This window comes from Oryx dammah, unplaced genomic scaffold, assembly GCF_014754425.2.
Source record: "Oryx dammah isolate SB20612 unplaced genomic scaffold, SCBI_Odam_1.1 HiC_scaffold_5, whole genome shotgun sequence".
Taxonomy (NCBI): domain Eukaryota; kingdom Metazoa; phylum Chordata; class Mammalia; order Artiodactyla; family Bovidae; genus Oryx; species Oryx dammah.
The window spans coordinates 8364955-8385344 of NW_024070189.1; the positions used below are offsets into that span (position 1 = coordinate 8364955).

General features: G+C 39.4%; 1 protein-coding gene across 2 annotated transcripts; it reads right to left on the reverse strand.

Annotated features, from left to right (window-relative positions):
• Positions 1–1195: 1195 nt before the first annotated feature.
• On the reverse strand, positions 1196–20003 carry MACIR (macrophage immunometabolism regulator). 2 transcript variants are annotated; one of them, XM_040239728.1, is made up of 3 exons: positions 19848–20003; positions 14126–14215; positions 1196–3684 (listed from the first exon to the last, which is right to left on the reverse strand). In XM_040239728.1, the coding sequence occupies exon 3, from the start codon at positions 3659–3661 to the stop codon at positions 3038–3040; it is 624 nt and encodes a 207-aa protein (XP_040095662.1). In that variant the 5' UTR covers positions 3662–3684; positions 14126–14215; positions 19848–20003; the 3' UTR covers positions 1196–3037. The 2 variants fall into 2 exon arrangements, with proteins under 2 accessions (XP_040095662.1, XP_040095664.1); XM_040239730.1 differs by lacking the exon at positions 19848–20003 and having other exon boundaries at positions 14126–19788.
• Positions 20004–20390: the final 387 nt, after the last annotated feature.

The following is a 20390-nucleotide window of genomic DNA, read 5'->3' on the forward strand; positions in this document are numbered from 1 at the left end:
GACAGAAATGGCAATCCACTCCAGCACTCTTGCCTGGAAAATCCCATGGACGGAAGAGCCTGATAGGCTACAGTCCATGGGGTCACAAAGAGTCGGAGATGCCTGAGCGACTTCACTTCACTTCACGGAGGGAAAAGACACAGTGAGCCACTTGTGGGCATCGAAGGACATAAGGGACAATGGACAGGCCTCGGTGGGTCTCAACCATAGCCTGGCTGAGCCCGAGTCAGGAAGATGTGGGGCTCTGAATGGGTTTACATTTCAGTCCATCCCCACGGTCTTCTCTTCCTCGACTGCTGACTCTGGAAGCTCTGGAACCAGAGTTAACAAAGGCAGCCAGATGGAAGTCGAGGAGCAAAAGGAGCTCACCTGGGGCTGATGCAAGGTTGAAACTTATTACTGCTTCAGTGCATCAGCTGAGCCTCTAAGAATGATATTTTTGCTAAAAAAAAATTATGAAAAAAAAAAACAAAGTTATGTGACACTGCAGTGTATTTTAAGATAATATCAGCAGGTGTATGATGGCCAAAAGTATGCTGTTTAGTACAGAACAGCGAAAAAGGAGGGAAAGAACAATTTAAAAACAGAAGTCATGTTAAAAGGCTAAAGGAAAATGGGATTTTGGGTTTTTTTTTTTTTCCAGTTTAAAAAGATCTAGCCAGACTTTTTTTCTTGATAGGATAGCATTGCCTACTACAGCAGCACACGCACTCAAGTACAGGGAAAGCAAGACTGAGCTAGTGAGGGCGCTCTGCAAACACGGTGTGAAAACCACTGGCCCTAAGTTTTGAAATTCTTTCCAGGACACCAAACTTTAAATTAAATATATGTACTTAATCAGATAATAGTAAATATATCACATCTCAAACTTTAACCCCTTTCATTTTTGTCACAGAGCTTCACACCTGTTTTTAAGTAGAAACAAAACAAAACAAACTGCTATATATTTTTATTTAGCTTAAGAAATTATGTAGGTGCATGGACAGAGACAGACCTCAGTCACATAGCTGTGTGACCAAACATACATCATTGCCATGAATACATCCTTTACCTTGAAATGTGAATGAGCACCAAAGGCAAAATTATATTTTCTTTAACAAAAATGGAATCTAAAAATAAGTGCTTCAGCGAATCCTTGAAAAGTAAACTGGCTTGTTGATCAAAGTGGATCTCGTTAAAGCACAACACCACAATGTGTGTTTACATCACCCTTTTATTTCATAGTTAGAAATAATACAGATCCACAGGGTAAATCATCAATAAATAATGGTGTTTAATCATTAAACGTAAAAATCCCAACTCTTTGGCATCTGACAGGATTCTATTTCTTGTCAAACTAATGACTGTATAGATATAGTTAATCTTAGTGATCATCCGTCGATACAATATGTTACAAAGGTGCAATTTACTTTAAAATGTACAACAGCTGAAAATTTCCAGCCCACCAAGACATCTGAACAACTCTGTAAGATATGGGCCAATGTCCCCAAGGTTCTTTCACATGATCTGCCTCAGTGGAAGTTTAATAAATGCTGATTAAGAGTTCCTAGGGTTTTCTAATACTTATGCTGCCCTATATTGAGTCTTGTCATTCATTCTGGTTAAAGAAAAGTCACAACTGCACCAGGAATGACCCACTCATTTAATTAAAAGGTGTTCTTATTTTATAAGCAAGATTGCTAACACCTTAGAAACTGACAGCCCCCAAAATAAAATTTAAAATAAGCAGGTCTATGCTGCCAGAAATGCCAATTCAGTAATAAATTGCACCTTCAAGAGTCAAAAAAGAAAAAAAGAAATATCAATAGAAACTTTTACAAAAGGTAAGTTACATACATGTTTTTTCAAAATATATTCAAGAATAGTTGAGCTGTATTTGTTACTAAAGCCAGGGCATTATTTCTTTAGCAACAAATTAAACCAGTGCAATTGACATAAATTGTTAAGTAATCCAGGATTAACCCATTAAAACTGTAGAAGCACTTTAGGCTCCTGCACTAATCCTAGAAACTAGAATTTCAACGAGTGCCTGTGCTACACAGAACTAAAACTGGAATGATCTGATGACATGCTGAATGGTATCACTTCATACTTGTTTTAGCATTCGATAGTAGAAATCATGAGTTTCTCTATTAGAGTTCCATTCACTTACAGAACATTCAGATGCAAACAGTATTTGCCTATAATCCACAATTTAAAGAATCCTCTCCATTTTAAAGTTCCAGATGAATTTTAAATTAGAAAATAAGCACTAAAGAAACTTTTTCAACTTATGAAAACTTCATATTGGAAACTTTCCAGTAAAGCTTCCCCCAACCCATTGTAAAATAAATACTTTGTATCCCAAATTTAATTTTATTAAGACACACTTTAATAACGCTATAAAGAAATATTTTACAGCCATAGAGATCAATAACTTTCCATGCGGAAATAAAAAATTCATTGCTCAATAATATTACTGAGGCAAGTGAAGAAAGATTATTCTCTTGTCAATCTGAAATGTTAATTTTTTCAGTGCAAAACCAGTTATAAAATATTTAAACTCAATATTTAAAAATAAAAAGTGGTCCAATTTAGCAGTGTTCAAGTTCTAAATTTCATAAAACAACTCATTACATATATTTTATAGTAAAATACAGAGATTAAAGAAGTACTTGAGTACTTAAGATATAAATTTCTAATGAATCATACCAAGTCAGCAAGAACCAAGCAGATAACATTTCCAATTTGAGTATCAGAATTTTAAATATGATATTACTGTACCAAAGCCTTTTTTTCCCCCCTAGCTAAAAAGCTATACAAACTAATGGTCAGCCTTCTCTTTTCCTTGCAGTTGCTACTCTAGAATGATCTCCCCTCGAGTACCTGTGATTCCATTCCTGTATTCAAATTTTGATCCAGACAATTTGTATGTTTCAGGAACACTTAGCTGATTTAACCATCTATAATGTAAAGAGTCCTGTACAGAGTACAACAGTGGAATTTTCCAGCCAAGTGTAGGCTGACCTAAACTGGTTTACACCCTCTTACAAGTCCCTCATGTATTATTCCTAGCAAACACACGGTCCCCTCTGAGGGTTAGGTGTTGAAGCTGGTACTGTAGCACTTCTGTGTCAGCTGGCTCCTTGATGTTCATTTTATCTAGATTGAGGTAGTCCAGAGATTTGGAGTGAGCCCTCTTACCTTTAAGAAGACAAAGAGGCAGAGGCCCATGGAGGGCTTTATAAGGTTCGTATGGTAAAGATTTAGTGCACTTGTCTCCTGAGCTGGGCATCCGCCTCCGCCTCCTGCCGTTGACAGCTGGAATCTCGTAGGGCTGGTAGTACCTACTTCTGGTTTTGTACAAACGAGAGGAACGAGCAAGTCCCACATCCACCTGTTTGGAGCGCAGGGAAGGCACGGCTTCTCCCTTGCTCTCCTCAGCTCCTGTGCACTTCTGGGCTAACTTCAGGAGCTCCTCACCAGTCGTGAAGCCGACCAAATAGTTCGAGTCCATGTGGAGGATCTGGTAGCCTGACACAGTCCGGCGCATGGGCGAGCACGGCGTGCTGGAGCAGCGGGGCTTCTCCGCCTCCGCCTTGCCCGGGGAGCTGGCCTCCGCGACGGGCAAGGGCAGGGTGGTCAGGGCACTTCTGGACTCGCCGTTAACATCGACTTCCATTTTAGGCACCCGTCTGCACACTCCTGAAAGCAGACAGACTCAGATTAGAAGAGTATAACGCCCAGAACCTCGGACCAAGCCGGATCATTTTAGAAGGCTCCGGGAGCTTGAAATCACATAGGCCTGAAAAACAGCCACTGTACAACTGGCCGATTTTTATGTATGTCTGTTAAACGTTCCACAGCAGGCATGAAATGACTGCTACTTCTTTGCCTTCAAGAACTCAAAGGCAGGTTAACATCATCTCATGGAGAAGCAAAGAGAAAGCAACAATACTTCTCTAAATGCAGCGCTCCATTTAACCACACAAAGTTTATTCCTTGATGTGATTATTCAGCAAATTAAATATGGATCCCAAATGAAGTAAATAAAAATGATCATGCACAATTTCTCAAGAACCCACAAAATATTCCTGACATGAAAGTTAACCTTTAACTTCTCAGCTGTGTTTAAGGGTCATAGAGTAAACGATAAAAGTTGATCAATTTCTCCAAAGAATCCAACTTAGACCTAAAAAAGTTTTTCAAGGTATGGTGGAGTCTTAAGGGAAGGTTCCCACAAATCTTATCAATGTTCCTTCTTCCATATCTCCAATTATTTAAAGAAAATCATTTTGTAGTTTAAAAGTTAATCCTAAATCCAATAAATCAGGCCATTTTTTAATATTAAACATATATAAAAATCAGATGTTAGTTGACTATTTAATCATAAGATATACCATAGATTTGACAGCTATTTTATTCTGCAACACCTAAGACACTGAACTTTGGAACAGTTTAGTAAATGGCAGAACAGTTCACAATAAATATTAATATTATTCATTACAATGATCATATTACATAATTTGGAAAGTCTCAGCAACAAAAAGTATCACAAACAATGACCAGCTTCCTAGAAACTCATAATCAAATTTTGAAAAATAAAATACAAAAGGAAATTGACAATGTCACTTCTGATAAACTTTATTTCTTCTTGATCTTCAATCAGAAGTAGACAGAAGTTTTAAAGTCTCAGATCACTAATTAAATTGATATCAATTAATAATGTCAAAAAATAATGTGATTTTAAGATTAAATATTTATTGAAAAAAGCTATTATATTAAGTAATTCTCACAAATCCCTTTGTAAAACAAATAACCTTTTCCTAATTGAATCATTTTCTAAAATTTGGTTTAAAATCCAAGCAATTAGAAAGCTAAAAAAAAAAAAAAACCCAACCTTATCCCTTCATTTACATGCTGTTTCCTTTTTCCTTCATTAGAAAATAAATAAATCAAGATTATGAAGAATTACCAGATGCCATCCTAGTCTCATTATGGGCCACACATTTCAGGTAAAACTGAAAACTAATATCAAGAATGATTCCTGGGATAAAGCAAACACCAAAGGGGATCCATATAATTTTGCTTACTTACTTTTTACTCTAAATCTTAGACTATTTCCAATTTTAATTTAACCAAATTATCTTAGTTCCTCTTAACACTTCTAGATTTAAAGTAATTGGCTTTATTCTGTTTTATTGATGTAAAAATACATTTATATTTAATCATATCATTTATTTCTCTATTGAGGGGATGGCAACAGGAGGTGACTGCCACCTGCTTTGATATGTATGCAAAAGCCTAAAGATTTCTCATCTAATAAACTTTAGAGAACCATATGAAGCCTCATCAGATAGTATGCTGAACAAACAAATGTTTACTCTATGCCAAATGACAAATTAATCTTTCCTTTCTCCCTAATTTTGCAGTCCAGAAAGAGCACAAGAAGACAGATGCAAGGCCTCCAATACACCTAACTGGACAGGCAGCTACAGGCAAGAAGTCATTCTGAAAGAGAAGGAGAGGAGGGTTCAGTGAGACTTAAATAATCAAGGCTATGGAGGAGATGGAGACCAGGCACCCCACCCGAGGAGAGGCGCCCAGGTGGTGACACTCAAGCAATCGGTCCACACTGAGCAACACACTGCTCCAGGTCCTTCCGTGCCTGGCAGTCCATGACAGCCCATGCATTCCCACCAGGCACCTTACCACATCCCCATCTGGTACTTTATAAACTCTCTAAAATCCATGATTTCACACTCCACCCATTCCGAACTGGAGGATAATTCAAAAAGAGACTAAAAAGCTGGAAGTCATCTTATTAGCCCCTTAGTGTAAACACTGCTAAGCCAGCTGACAACGCACAAAGTCACAGTCAAGAAGAGTGAGTGCAGGTTTCTCTCAGCAATGCAGTCATCACAAGTTTGGTCCCTCATTAAGTCAATCCTGCTGTATCAAGGTGGAGAAGGCGATGGCACCCCACTCCAGTACTCTTGCCTGGAAAATCCCATGGATGGAGGAGCCTGGTGGGCTGCAATCTATGGGGTCAAGAAGAGTCGGACATGACTGAGCAACTTCACTTTCACGCATTGGAGAAGGAACTGGCAACCCTCTGCAGTGTTCTTGCCTGGAGAATCCCAGGGACGGGGGAGCCTAGTGGGCTGCCGTCTATGGGGTGGCACAGAGCTAGACACCACTGAAGGGACTCAGCAGCAGCAGCAGCAGCTGCATCAAGGAAGACCAAGAGGGATCTCTTAGAGTCTCTAGAGGGTGAGGATAATGAATGGCAAGATACAAAGGTTTGAGAGAAAAAGTCAGAAAGTATACATGAGCTTGAAAAATCAATACCTAGGAAATTAGAAAAGTGAAGAAAGTGAGTGAGGCAAAGTATGAAGGTCAAAATTTGATGTGACAAAAAACAGATACTACTTTTAGATGAGTACCTATGACTGGTTAAGTCCCCATCAGCCAAAACACCATAAAAAATATCACTTGGCTTGGGCAAAACTATCCAACAGGATCTTCAGACATCTAACCTGATAGACAATGATTTAACCTAGACTGTCAAATAGAAGATGTGGTTTAAGAACTCTGGAAATTTCAACCAAGTAGCCTACTATACTTTAACCTACCATATGTAAGAAAGCCTACTGGACTTTTTAAACAACACACCCCCTGTAGAAAACACTACTTAACTAAAAAGTTTAAAAAACAAAATGCATTTCTAATATCTTTTTGGGCTTCCCTGGCAGCCCAGTGGTAAAGAACACACCTTCCAATGCAGGCAACCTGGGTTTGATCCCTGGATTGCTAAGATCCCCTGGAAAAGGGAATGACAACCCACTCCAGTATTCTTGCCTGGGAAATGCCATGGACAGAGGAGCCTGGCAGATTATAGTTCACGGGGTCACAAAGGAGTTGGACGTGACTTAGCAACTAAACAACAACAACAACATCCTCTTAGAAAAATATTTAACCTAGTAACTAAGGATCAAATATGCAGATGACACGACCCTCATGACAGAAAGCAAAGAGGAACTAAAGAGCCTCTTGATGAAGTTGAAAGAGGAGAGTGAAAAAGCTCGCTTAAAACTCAACATTAAAAAAACTACAATCATAGCATCTGGTCTCATCACTTTATGGCAAATAGATGGGGAAACAGTGGAAACAATAACTGATTTTATTTTGGGAGGCTTCAAAATCACTGCAGATGGTGACTGCAGCCATAAAATTAAAAGACACTAACTCCTTGGAAGAAAAGCTATGACCAACCTAGACAGCATATTAAAAAGCAGAGACATTACTCTGCCAACAAAGGTCCATTTAGCCAAAGCTATGTTTTTTCCAGTAGTCATGTATGGATGTGAGAGTTGGACCATAAAGAAGGCTGATCACCAAAGAATTGATGCTTTTGAACTGTGGTGTTGGAGAAGACTCTTGAGAGTCCTTTGGACTGCAGGGAGATCCAACCAGTCCATCCTAAAGGAAATCAGTCCTGAATATTCCTTGGAAGGACTGATGCTGAAGCTGAAACTTGAATACTTTGCCCACCTGATGCAAAGAGCTAACTCACTGGAAAAGAGCTGGGAAAGACTGAAGGCAGGAGAAGGGGACAAGAGGATGAGATGGTTGGATGGCATCACTTACTCAATGGACATGAGTTTGAGCAAGCTCCGGGAGTTGGTGATGGACAGGGAAGCCTGGCGTGCTGCAGTCCATGCAGTCGCAGAGTCAGACACGACTGAGCGACTGAACAACAAGCATCGATACTCTGTGTAAAACTTCTGAATGAGAGGGTTGCCATACTGAAACATCAAAGTGCTCCTTTTAAATATTACATGCGTAATAGCTGCTACCTGCTGAACCTCTGATGACAATTCTAAGAGCTGGAAAACTGAACTCTTTAGTTGTAAAACATCAGTACTTCTCCTCTAAACAACTGAGTATTCTCACAACTAACAGCTCTTTGAGGTGGTTTCATGGTCTATGCAGCATACTGTCTTATATACAAGAACATCTTCAGATTTCGACATTTATGTAGGAGCATAAATGGTACAACCAAGACCCTGCAAATTGCTTAGATTTAAAAAAAAAAAAAATCCTTTTTACTTACATGTTGCCCTTCTAAAGACGATCTACTGTGTGGCACTGAGAAAGCGATGTAGAGGCTAGTCAATTGGCAAGTAAACATTTTTTTTAGCTGGGGAGAATGCTGACTAAGCAGCATAACCTTTTATCCTTCAATGTGACCAGAAACAAAACTTTTTGTTTTATCAAATTGCTGAGAATTTCCTGACGAGACTTAAATACTGGAGCAAGATTCTGAGAGCCGTTACACAATCAATGGTTAATTATCTGTTCAATGGGCAGAAGTGGTGCAGGTACCATCCCATCTGAAGAGGGAGAAGTACCCCAATTCTAAAAAACAACAGGGATGACACGAAGGACAGCGAAGAGTGAAAGGTCTCCAAGTCAGCGTATAGGAATTTCCAATAATTTTCACTGCAAAATTTCTTCTTAAAAGGCAGTCATCAGGAAACTCAAATATCCTGACTACATCAGACATAATCCGTGTTAGCAGGACATTCTTCATAAACAGCAATGAAAGCTCTGCTTATGGGTTTGTAACAATATTCATGACAAAGCATTCTGCTTTATATTTTAAGATGAACCTTGTATCCAAAAAACATACTGCCAAGATAAACAATCACAAAGCACTCTCTGTAAATACTGCAGGGGTGTGGACCAGGCACCACACCCACTGCATCAGTGAGAATACATGTGAACCCAGAAACCAGACCCAAGGCTATCTGTGGAACCGCAGAGCACTACAAATCAGAGACCAACAACAGAGACCCTTAACAGCTTCCATTAATGCCTTTCTATGTAGTTTAAAGCAAAAACAAAAACTGCAAACAGAAAACAGAAAGTGCTGTTATGATACCAGAAGCAGCAATATTCTGTGGAACAGAGTCAAACAGAAAATGCAATAAGCATAAAAAAGTCAACATGTAGTTGAACAATACTTTTAAAACCGAGTTTCATAAACAACAGGAACAACAAAAAATTTTTAAATGACACCTAAAGTCTTCAGTAGCAAATTCCCTCACAATCCAGTCAGTAACAGAGGCACTGAAGTATATTTATACAGCATACAGAAGAGCCGGCAATGTTCAAAGGCCCCACTCCGTTTCTTTGAAATATGACTGATGCATGTTGAGGTCTGACAGAAAACAACAGAATTCTGTAAAGCAATTATCCTTCAATAAAAATATAAATTAATTTTAAAAAATGAAATATATGAGATTCAAAACTAGACAATGCTAAAAAAGGAAACGAGGCTTCCCTGATAGCTCAGTTGCTAAACAATCCGCCTGCGAGGCAGGCGACTCCGGCTCCGTTCCTGGGTCGGGCAGATCCCCTGGAGAAGGGACAGGCTACCCGCTCCAGTGTTCTTGGGCTTCTCTAGTGGCTCAGCCGGTAAAGAATCCACCTGTAATGAAGGAGACCTGGGTTCAATCCCTGGGTTGGCGAGATTCTCCTGGAAAAAGGAAAGCCTACCCACTCCAGGATTCTGGCCTCGAGAATTCCATGGACTATCCATAGGGTTACAAAGAGTCGGACATGACTGAGAGACTTTCAGTTAGTCAGTCAGGCAGACAAGGAAACACTTTATTTACTAGGAAAATGTACACAGTGTACATTTTGAAAACACTGGGTGCAGCATGCATTTGTGAAGTATAGCTGAAACTAAAACAAAGGTCCAAACCACGACACACATGTAGGAAAATGTGGTGCATCGAGAGCAGCCATTCAAAGACTGTGACTGCGTGGCAACTACTCAGCTCTGAACACCCTCCAAGACACCAAGCTTCCTATACATTTGGCACCAGGAACAACATTTTGAAAATATAACTGAGACGCCTCAGCTCCTTAGACTAGCTCTGAAAAGAGCTGGTAAGTTTCACAACTACTATAGGAAGAATTCTTTTTTGAGAAGTACTGCATTCCAGGAGTGTTATAAAATCAGGCTTATCAAAAGAAAGTCATCTTCAATAATCAAGAAACTGCTCCAAAAAAAAGAAAAAGAAAAGAAACTGCTCCAATATGCTTGAACTGTTTTTTAGCAACACTATTTAAGACAAAACAGGTGTAACATAACTGTTTAAATATACAGAACAAAAATACCGTGTGAATAAAGGAAATCAGTCCTGAATATTCACTGGAAGGACTGATGCTATTACTGAAGCTCCAATACTTTGGGCACCTGATGTGAAGAGCTGACTCATTTGAAAAGACCCTGATGCTGGGAAAGATTGAAGGCGGGAGGAGAAGGGGATGACAGAGGATGAGATGGTTGGATGGCATCACCGACTCGATGCACATGAGAGTGAGTAGGCTCTGGGAGTTGGTGATGAACAGGGAGGTCTTGTGTGCTGCAGTCCTTGGGGTCGCAAAGAGTCGGACATGACTGAGCAACTGAACTGAACTGAAAATCCTTTTCAAGAGGTACTTGAAATGAACCACTCAGAATAGAATCATTCCTTGGGAAATAGAGTCCTTCCTAAGCATGACTAGTATCAGTCCAGTGGTATCTAGAATCATCTAGTTTTAGTGCCAGAATCATCTAGGAGTTCACCTATGTGGAACTTCTGATTACAGAAAAGAGGACATGTAAGCTGTTAAGCAGGGACCTGCCCAGAGCCAGGAGTGCAGGCCCAGATGTCCCAGCTCCGAGCCCTCGGCTCCTTCAAAGCTATCATACTGTGCCTCTAGCTCATGGTTCCCAAACGTGTCTACACAGTGACACACCCAAGGAGCATCAATAAACACTGATATCTGTGCTCCACCCCAGATCTGTGATGTAAATCATCTGGGATATAGCCTGGGCTCCGAAATTTTTAAAAGATCCCTCAAGTGATTCTGATATGCAGACATGTTTGGGAACTTGTCAGATAGAACTTATCTGAGAGAAGAATTTCACTCCCATAAGTTCCTGCTTTCTTTTTCCTAATCAGTAATTATAGTCACATTAGTGAATATCATTTTTGGCTGCTTCCAACTGCTAACAACCTATCCCTAAGGCCTTCTAATTTCCTGTTTCTAATCCAATGCATGCTAAAAAAAAAAAAAATGTGCTAACCAAACTTGTTAAAACTGGATATAAAATAGAAATAAATCTGCACTGAATGAGAACTGGGTTTCTTCATCTGCACATACTTTGCTGTAGTTATTTCAGACTCTTAGATGCCTCTGTCAGGTACAGCCGCTTTGGAACATAGTTTGACAATTTCCTATAAAGTTAAATAAATGCTTATAAAACAATCCACCCACCTTACTTGTAGGTATTTATCTAAGAAAAGTGAAAATATATGTTCATACAAAGACCTGAACATGAATGTTTATGTTTCATTCATAACCACACACATACACACACAAAAAAATTGGAAACAACCCAAACATCCATCAACAGGGTAATGGATAAAGAGACTATGGCCCATGCATAAAATGGAATATCACTCAGCAATGAAAAGGAGCAAACCAGGATTACACTGAGTGAAAGAAACAGAAAACCTTATGCACTGTGTGATTCCACGTATATGACATTCTGGAAAAGGTAACACTATTGGGACAGAAATCAATCGAAGGCTGCCAAGAGCTGACTGCAAAGGGGCACAAGTGAACCTAGGGGATGAAACTATCATGTGCACTGACACTGCACAATGGGTACACTTGTCAACATCACCAAACTACACGCCTTAAAGGGACGAGTAAGAACATCAGACTTCAAGAAACCTGAGTTTAAAAAAAAGCCTGTCACACCAAAGCAGAGACATTACTTTGCTGGCAAAGGTCCCTACAGTCAAAGCTATGGTTTTTCCAGCAGTCATGTATGGATATGAGAGTTAGACCATAAAGAAGGCTGAGCACCAAAGAATTGATGCTTTTGAACTGTGGTGCTGGAGAAGACTCTCGAGAGTCTCTTGGACTGCAAGGAGATCCAACCAGTCCATCCTAAAGGAAATCAACCTTAAATAGTCATTGGAAGGACTGATGCTGAAGCTGAAGCTCCAATACTTTGGCGACCTGATGCGAAGAGCTGACTCACTGGAAAAGACCCTGATGCTTAGATGGTTGGATGGTATCACCAATTCGATGGACATGAGTTTGAACAAACTCTAGGAGATGGTGAAGGACAGGGAAGCCTGGTATGCTGCAGTTCATGGAATCACAAAAAGTTAGACATGACTGAGTGACTGAACACCACCACCACCACCAAAGTTTTGACGGACCTCCAAATTTTAAAATTCTTTAAAATAGTCCTGGGGACTTCTCTGGAAATCCAGTGGTTAAGACTCCTTGCTTCCAATGCAAAGGGTCAGGGTTTAATCCCTGGTCAGGGAACTATAATCCCACATGCTGCACAGCAGAGCCAAAAAAAAAAAAAATTCTTTCTGATACTGTAGAATCCCAGAATCTGAAGGAATCTTTCTTAGTGAAGAGAAGTGAAGTGTTAGTCGCTCAGTCGTGCCTGACTCTTTGTAACCCCATGAACCCACCAGACTCCTCTGTCCATGGGATTCTCCAGGCAAGGATACTGGAGTGGGTTGCCATTTCCTTCTCCAGGGGATCTTCTCAACCCAGGGATCGAACCCGGGTCTTCTGCACTCAGTTGTTCAATCTATGAACATCTTCAATGACAGATAAATTACCATCTCTCTGGTTGGTTCACTTCCCCTCTGGCAGCTCTGTTAGTATGTCTTTTTACTTACATATATGGGGGGGGGGGCGGGTGTGGCTCAGTCATGGACTCTGGCCCACCAGGCTCCTCTGTCCATGGGAGTCTCTGGGCAAGCATACTGGAGTGGGTTGTCAGTTCCTTCTTCAGGGGATCTTTCCGACCCATAAACTGAACTTGGATTTCCCACATTGTAGGCAGATTATTTACCATCTGGGCCACCAGGGAAGCCCCACTTATCTATGTAAGTACATCGATAACTGTGCATACATACATATGTACACATACATGTGTACTGTGTGGAAAGCGGCAGAGACATCACACACACACACACACACACACACACTCCTGTAGCTTCTATTCATCGCTCCTTGTCTGTGCTTTACTTCGGGGAACGAGGTAATGACCCAGTCACATCATTTTTATTCAATAATCTCTAAAAGTACTTTCTACTTACAGTTCTCAAACCTCTTGCTCTTTGCCTCAACATTTTTCTCTTTTCCTTAAAATCTTCTGAAAATTTTAGCTATACTTCCATTTTTCAATGTCTTAAAATACATTTCATAAATTTGACAGGTTGTATCTATTAAATGAAGTAGGGTGTTTGTTTTTCCCCATCCTTCTTTTGAATCATTCTGCTATTAACTGCTAATCTGGAAATCACTTATTATGAAACTGATTTTCCAAAAGCTTATAAACACTCTACGTGATTCAAAGCAAAGACCTACAAAGATACTGACCAAGTAGAATAACATACCAAAGCATGAACTCACACTAATATAATTTTTTAAATGCTAAAATTATTAAAGTTTGTCCCCTTCAAGGACTTGGAGCCAAAAGGACAACAATGTCAGTCCAGATACACAGACACACTGGAAAAAGACAGCTGAAGAAAGACCACAACAGCACTGCCTGTTTAATAGTTTAAATTCACGATGTGATAAAAGGAACGTCACGCTCGCAGTGAACTTCGAAACAAGCACCTGAAAATGATATTCCTTCCAGTCACCTGGTTGCCATTCTTTACATATGATGATACACAACCAAACTTTCTGCAAGCTATTTCACCAGTCTTTGGAGATTAAAATTTTTTAAAGCTTTCCTGAAATCAGAGCAACTACCTCTTAACTACTATATTTCAAAATGTTACTCTATGAAACCTCCTTTATAAGAATAAAAAAAGGAAAATCTACTTGATCGAAATGTCAGACATCTCAAATATAACATTAGCATTTTGTAATAATAATTTGTTCTCGCCATTAAAAATTTCAAACCTATAGTATATACATTTATAACAATATACTGACATTTCATATTCATCTGGTTTATATAGTCTTTAAAACACAGTATAATATTATGTTCATACAACTGGTTAACAAATAGAAAAAGCAAAATATAACTCACCAGCCTAAATCCCAGAAGATGTCACTGTACAATTTCCAGTGAGTCCCAAGGGAACACAGGCATAATAATTTTTCTGCTCTACTCCAGATACTAAACATGAAATATAAAAATAAACCTTTAATTTAACAAGTAACACAACTTATAAAGCAATTATAACAATTCTAACTGCAAAACAGGATGACACCAGCAGGAGGTACCAATACCAGGTACAAGTTACATAGAATACAATATTAATTTCCAGTTTGTTCAGCTAAACCTCAAACATTGTACCATGCTTGTTCCCCATGTTCTGTTGCTTAAATTCTACCTGGAGACTAATAGTTGCTAAGTAGGTTAAATAAAGGGCCCAGAAAAATTATGGGTTTAAAAGTGAGTTCCAATTCCTATTCATGTGCTCAGCAGATGCACAGTACACCATGGGAAAAAATAATGCTGAGACCAGTCAAAAGAAAAGCTCCTAGGCCTTGCCTTACTGCGAACTCTGCCCCTTGACTTTGCGTAAGTAGCAGTTTTTAAAATGAGGACAAGCCCATCCTTCCTCCCTCATAAAGCTGTTCTGTGGATGAAGTGAGAGGTAGGTGACCATGTTTTGCGTGCAGTAGAGCCCTTAGGAATGTGTGATATTATGATGCAATTAATTGTTGGTGTCTACTCCTTTTAGCCATAAAACAGCAACAATCCTCCCTAAGACTGCCCCAAGGAACATGATTGGAAGACTCATGGAAAACACTTTTTTAAAAGAGAGCAACCTGAAAAACACTTCTTGAGAGTTATTACAGTGCTGACAAGTTTCTCACATGTTTTCTGTGCCTTTCGCCTCTTATCTGGGGAGGAAATGTGTATGAAAATCTGTCTTTATCTCCTACCTCCCCAGTTAACTGGGTTAATTTCTTGAGATCAAGAAAACTCAGAAGTTTCTTCCATCTGTAACATTTCTTTGGTTGTTGGCCTTTCTGTGGTGTTGAACTGGTTAGGAGCCCTGGTGGCTCAAATCAGCTGAAGAGATTCATTTCACCTACTTAGGTGCACAAAGCCTGAAGAAGTGGCAACAGTGCAACTTGTTCCCCAAAACATTTGTTACTTTATTATTTTCCTTATCATCAGGGAAGAGTTTGACCCAAAGGAAATGGATTATTACTAAATCAATAAAAGCATTTACCAGAACTATCATTCCCAGAAAACAATATGGTTACCAACCTTTGGAACTTCTTTAATTTACAGACACTTTCTCTTTCATTTATTTTTTGCCATAAACTATTTTCAAACTGGGTAACCAAGAAACCTAGATAACTAAGTCTGCTTCACAAATGAAGTCTCTGGTTTTAACATAAAATGAATTACAATTTAACAAAAATTGTTACCTAGTGATAATTTTTTATTTAATACAATTACCCCAAAGACTCTCCCCCATCCTAATGTTACAAGATTCAAATTGATTTCTTATTTAAGTAAATGGATTTTTAATGGAGAAGAGAAATTTTAAGAACTTAAAAAAATTTTTTAGCACTTTCTACAAGTCAAAACCATATGCCATTTATATCACTTTAACAACTATGTACTCCCACCAGGAAAATATTACCCCTGTTTTTAAAATATTTAATCAAGTAATACTATTTAGGAGTTAGAGTAAAAATTCAAACCCCAATTTGTCTGGCTCCAAAGCCCACTGACATCGCTTTATATACATAATGGCTGTTTAGTGATAAGACCAGGTGTGTAGCTTTTTACACAATATTCGTGTTCCTGAAAAATGTGCATTAATTTCTATAAGTGAAATCCTATTTTAAATATGTGGAGGGTTAGTTTATTTAAAACCTGTATTGCCACATTTGTGACGTGGTTAGAGGGAGGTAACTTTAATTACTAACTCTGGGGTTATTTTCAACATGAAAAACGTTAGAATTCTAAAGCATATAGAGGACAGTCTTATACAAAACCATTCTGAATCGTGAACCCTTCCTCCTCAGAGCTTATGATATTTTTTTAATTCAAAATTCCAAGGCAGGAAAAAAAGTATCAGTCAGTATTTGCTGTTTATGTGGCTGGATGCCACATACAGAAAGGTATCTCCCCTTCAGGCCTATATCTATCACAAAGTGAGACAGATTTCAGTTAGACTTTTAGAAATCTTCACTGAAAGCCCAGAAATAGGTACATTAGAAAAATCAAAAACTGTTTAAATTGTAAGTAAAAATAGTTTTAGACAACATTCTAAAATCTCAAGCTTTCATATAATGTGCACCATATTTCTGGTGATAGGTTCTTCAAGCTTTCAAATGCTTCGGAAAAACATATTTTCCAATATTTTTTCAACGCCAAAAGGAAAACCAACCTAAAACTTAATTCTGGATTTGAAAGCAGAGGAGTTTTAAAGTAATTATCCAATTCTTGCACTAGAGCTGATGTGGAAGTCTAGGAAATGGTTGGTAATTTCATAGTAAACAAAGTGTAGTAACTGATTATCCCTATTAAGCCAGTGCCAAGCTAAAAATAGAATACAAACAGAGTCCAGGGGAGCAGCAGAGGGCAAAACCAAGGTGCAGGAACTCTGTTCCACTTTTTACTCATTTCAGACTCTGCTTACTGTTTGGTGTGTAACTGCATGCTATCTATGCACAGGTGCCAAGAGGATGATGAAGATGATGAAAGAGAGGAAAAGAATCTAAAATAGAACAAGGTCAGAAACTAGCATAAGAAGACAGCTTCTTTAAGAGATTGCCTATAAGCAACTACACTCCAATAAAATTTTTTTAATTAGAAAAGAGATTACCTATAAAGGAACCTAGTGAAAATTTAATAAGGATTTCACTATCATCTCCCATTAGAAACAACTAAAAAACTATAATCCAAAGGTCCCCAAAATACAGACCTCCAAAATAACACTTTAGAATACCTTAAAATCTATAAATCTCAACACTTGCAATTGATTTTGGCCAATGGTTTGAACGTGAAGCTTAGGGAAGGTATCAATGGATCCTCTCTCAAAAACAGACAGAGGGAAATGAACTCATGGGAAATTCTTACAAGATGAAATAAATACTGCATAAAAAAAGAACGGAAGTAAACAGAGCAAAGGTTAGAGTATATAAACCTTCAAACTATAAGCAGTTGCTACAAACATTATCCTGTAAGCAATGAAAATAGGATAAAGTAAGCCCGGCCAAGAGCTACCCATAGGCCTCTAGGTCAAGGGTGACTAAGCAAAAGATACCCATCATATGACTGCAAATGAAGCTTCTACAAACAGAAAAGTTTGCAAATATTAACTAACAAGTGTGTCAAATTTTCTCAGGCAAGGTAACAGATATCATCACAAGAAAAAAAGAAGCATGTTTTTCAAAAGTAGGGTTGACCATATGTCTCAGATCAGAGCCAGTACCCTGGGATAACTATTCATAGCACTCCCCTTTATCTGTCAAATGTATCCCAGTTTGGTAACTATATTGTTATCCTTCTCAAAAGTAATATATAACAATGAAATGACAATGAATTACAACAGAAAGACCCTTCTGCTCACAGTGGCTTTCCTTACAAAGAGTATTTCTTTGGGTGTATCCACTCAGCCATTCAACTATTCATTTACTCATTCAACAATATTTCTTGGGTCTTACTGTGTCCCAGCATTGTACAGGTACTGGTGCAAGAATAAAAAGTGAAGCCTGAGACAAGAGGGGAGGACACACAAACATGGAAATATATAAATCTAATACATGTAACAATAAACTTGAATGGCAGTGTGAACCTAAAGAAGGAAGTGATTTTCCCAAAAATATAAAAGCTCCAAATGGAAATGTTCAAGGCCAGACAAAATTCCTACACACAGAAAAGCCACAAATCTCCGACTTCACCACAGATCTATTAACAAAATAGCAATATGAAAAATTTTAACAAAATGTAACTTCCAAAAATCATAAGGTTGTAAATATCAAGGCCAACATATAGACCTCAAGAATTTTGGTAAATAAATCTCACAAATCATTAAAGATTACATTATGAAAAGCAAGATAATGTTAGGCAAAGAAAACTGGCAGAGCAGAAGTCATTGGTTCTAATTCTGGCTCCCAAAACAGAAAGGAAAAAAAAAAAAAATGGAAGCAGGCAGTTCCCTCAGAATAGCTATGTGAAGAGAGATCAATAATGAAACAAGGACTTGCCAAAAAAAAAGCAATTTTTAAAAATTCCATTCAAACTAGTGAAAATATTTTGCTACCAATGGTCTCAAAAATTAATAATAAAAAAGATGACTAAAACATCTCTCAAGTAACAAAACACTGAGCAGAAATAAAATGGTTTAACTGCCTAAGCACAATACTCACAACGGAAGTAAAATGCTTAGCTATACCTATATGCTCATCTTAAAGGTTACGTTAAAATAATCTTTCTTTTCTATTTGCAACTTATAAAAACTAAATCATCAATTATTTTTAAGAAGAGTTGTTAAAGTAGGGTGGGACTTTTCTGAAACCATCCTTGACCTTACAAACAAATCATTAACCACACCAAACTAGACAACCCATAATTGGTTCAGAAAGAAAAATATGTGTTTCTCTTTCTAATATCAGTTCTTTTAATAGCAAATTCCTTAAAAAGCAGCATTCATTTTCATTTTATTTCTACTAGTTGAAATTAAAACTAGATTACCACTGTTTTATCATTATGTGAAATCATCCTTCTACTTTTAGAATTCAGTTTCACTACAAATATGACTGACAGTAACCGAACTATAGGTCTACATGCAGTCTTTACAAGAAATTTCCCCTTTGGGAAACATAACTGAATTGGGACAGGTGTACACTGTGGGACTGCCTAGCGTTCCAAATGAAAGCTTAAAACCAAGAACTTATTTTGATAGGAATGTGACGAAATCAGAGCTCTCTCTGGAGGAAAAGGTGATTTCCCCCCAGAGAATATAAATCAGAAAAAAAAAAAAAAAATCCCGTATGTAACGTTGTGTTACTCCCACGACACTAAATACTTTTAAGGGTTAATGTGCCCTCTAGCTCTCCAAAGTATACAAAATGATACACAGAAAGTAAACAAAATCACTGACCATTATATAAGGTCAATAAACACCTTCTATCTTACATCCCGTAAGAGTTACTACTAAACTGTCTCATTTACACTTAAATAACCTAAAACGCAGGCAGAAGCATATTCTAAACAGCAGTTCTCATCAAATCAAGAGGTCTTTGGGCTTGTTAATCCTTGTATTTCGCCCTGGTCATTTTATTAAGTTTATAATGCATACAGTTACATAATGAAAACACTGAGAAATCTGTCAAATATTCGTTAAGTGTAATTGGGTAAGCATTAATTACGATCTTGAATTAAGAAAGTACCAAAAAACTTCACCATAATAACCAATACTGTATTTTGAAACGACTGGGAAAATAAACTTGGGGACGAGGTCATTTCTATTTCCCTAGCGTCCAATCTGCTCCACAGGGTTAAAAAAATAAATAAGGCAACTTACAACTCTAAACTGCAGTGTGGCTATCTGAGAAAAACAATGCAAAATGAAGAGTCTAGAAACGTCCAGACACGTTGTGCAAGAAACTGCTCTTTCGGCTAGGAGTAGCAAGCACACGATAAAATGCCTGCACTCTTCCTCTTTCCTCGAATGATGAGAAAGTTCCCAGCCCCAGTTCTACCTGAGCGCCCCAGTCGGACCACAGACACAACTCGAGCATCTCGGCTCGACAGAAATCAATCGGTAACCTACCCGGGTGCCAACCCGCGCGGTTGGAGCAGCACCGTGACCCTGAGGATGCGGAACACCTGCACGGGGCCGGGCCGGCGGCCCTCGTCCCTGCCGCGCTCCCCATCTCCTCTCTGGCAGAGACGCGCAGATTCCACCACTAGAGAGAGTTTGGCAGCTTCACAATGGGGCCCGCCTCCTCAAGGTCTGACGGTCGCCCGCCCGGGAAGCCCTTCCCTCCGCTTCCCGCCGGGCCCAAAGGCGACAGGTGGGGCGAGGGCAGCAATGCCCAGCGCCGGCTGCCGCGTGCACCCCCGGCCGCCCCGGCTCCCGGGCGGCCTCGCCACCCCGCGCCCCCTCAGACCGCCGAGCGGGCGAGGCGGGCAGGCGAGATAAGGCCGCCCCGGCTCGCCCCGAGGCGCTATCTGGCCCGGGCAGTCGCACCCGGCGCGCGGCCCGGGCGAGCGGCCAGAGGCGCAGCAGGCCCGGGCAGGGCGCCGCTTCTCCCCGGAGCCCGCGGGCCCGCCGCCCCCCGGGGCCCGCACGGCGGCGGCGCCCACCGCCCCT

Coding starts and splice junctions, on each gene's coding strand:
- MACIR (XM_040239728.1), bottom strand. CDS start 3,661: ATGGAAGTCGATGTTAACGGCGAGTCCAGAAGTGCCCTGACCACCCTG.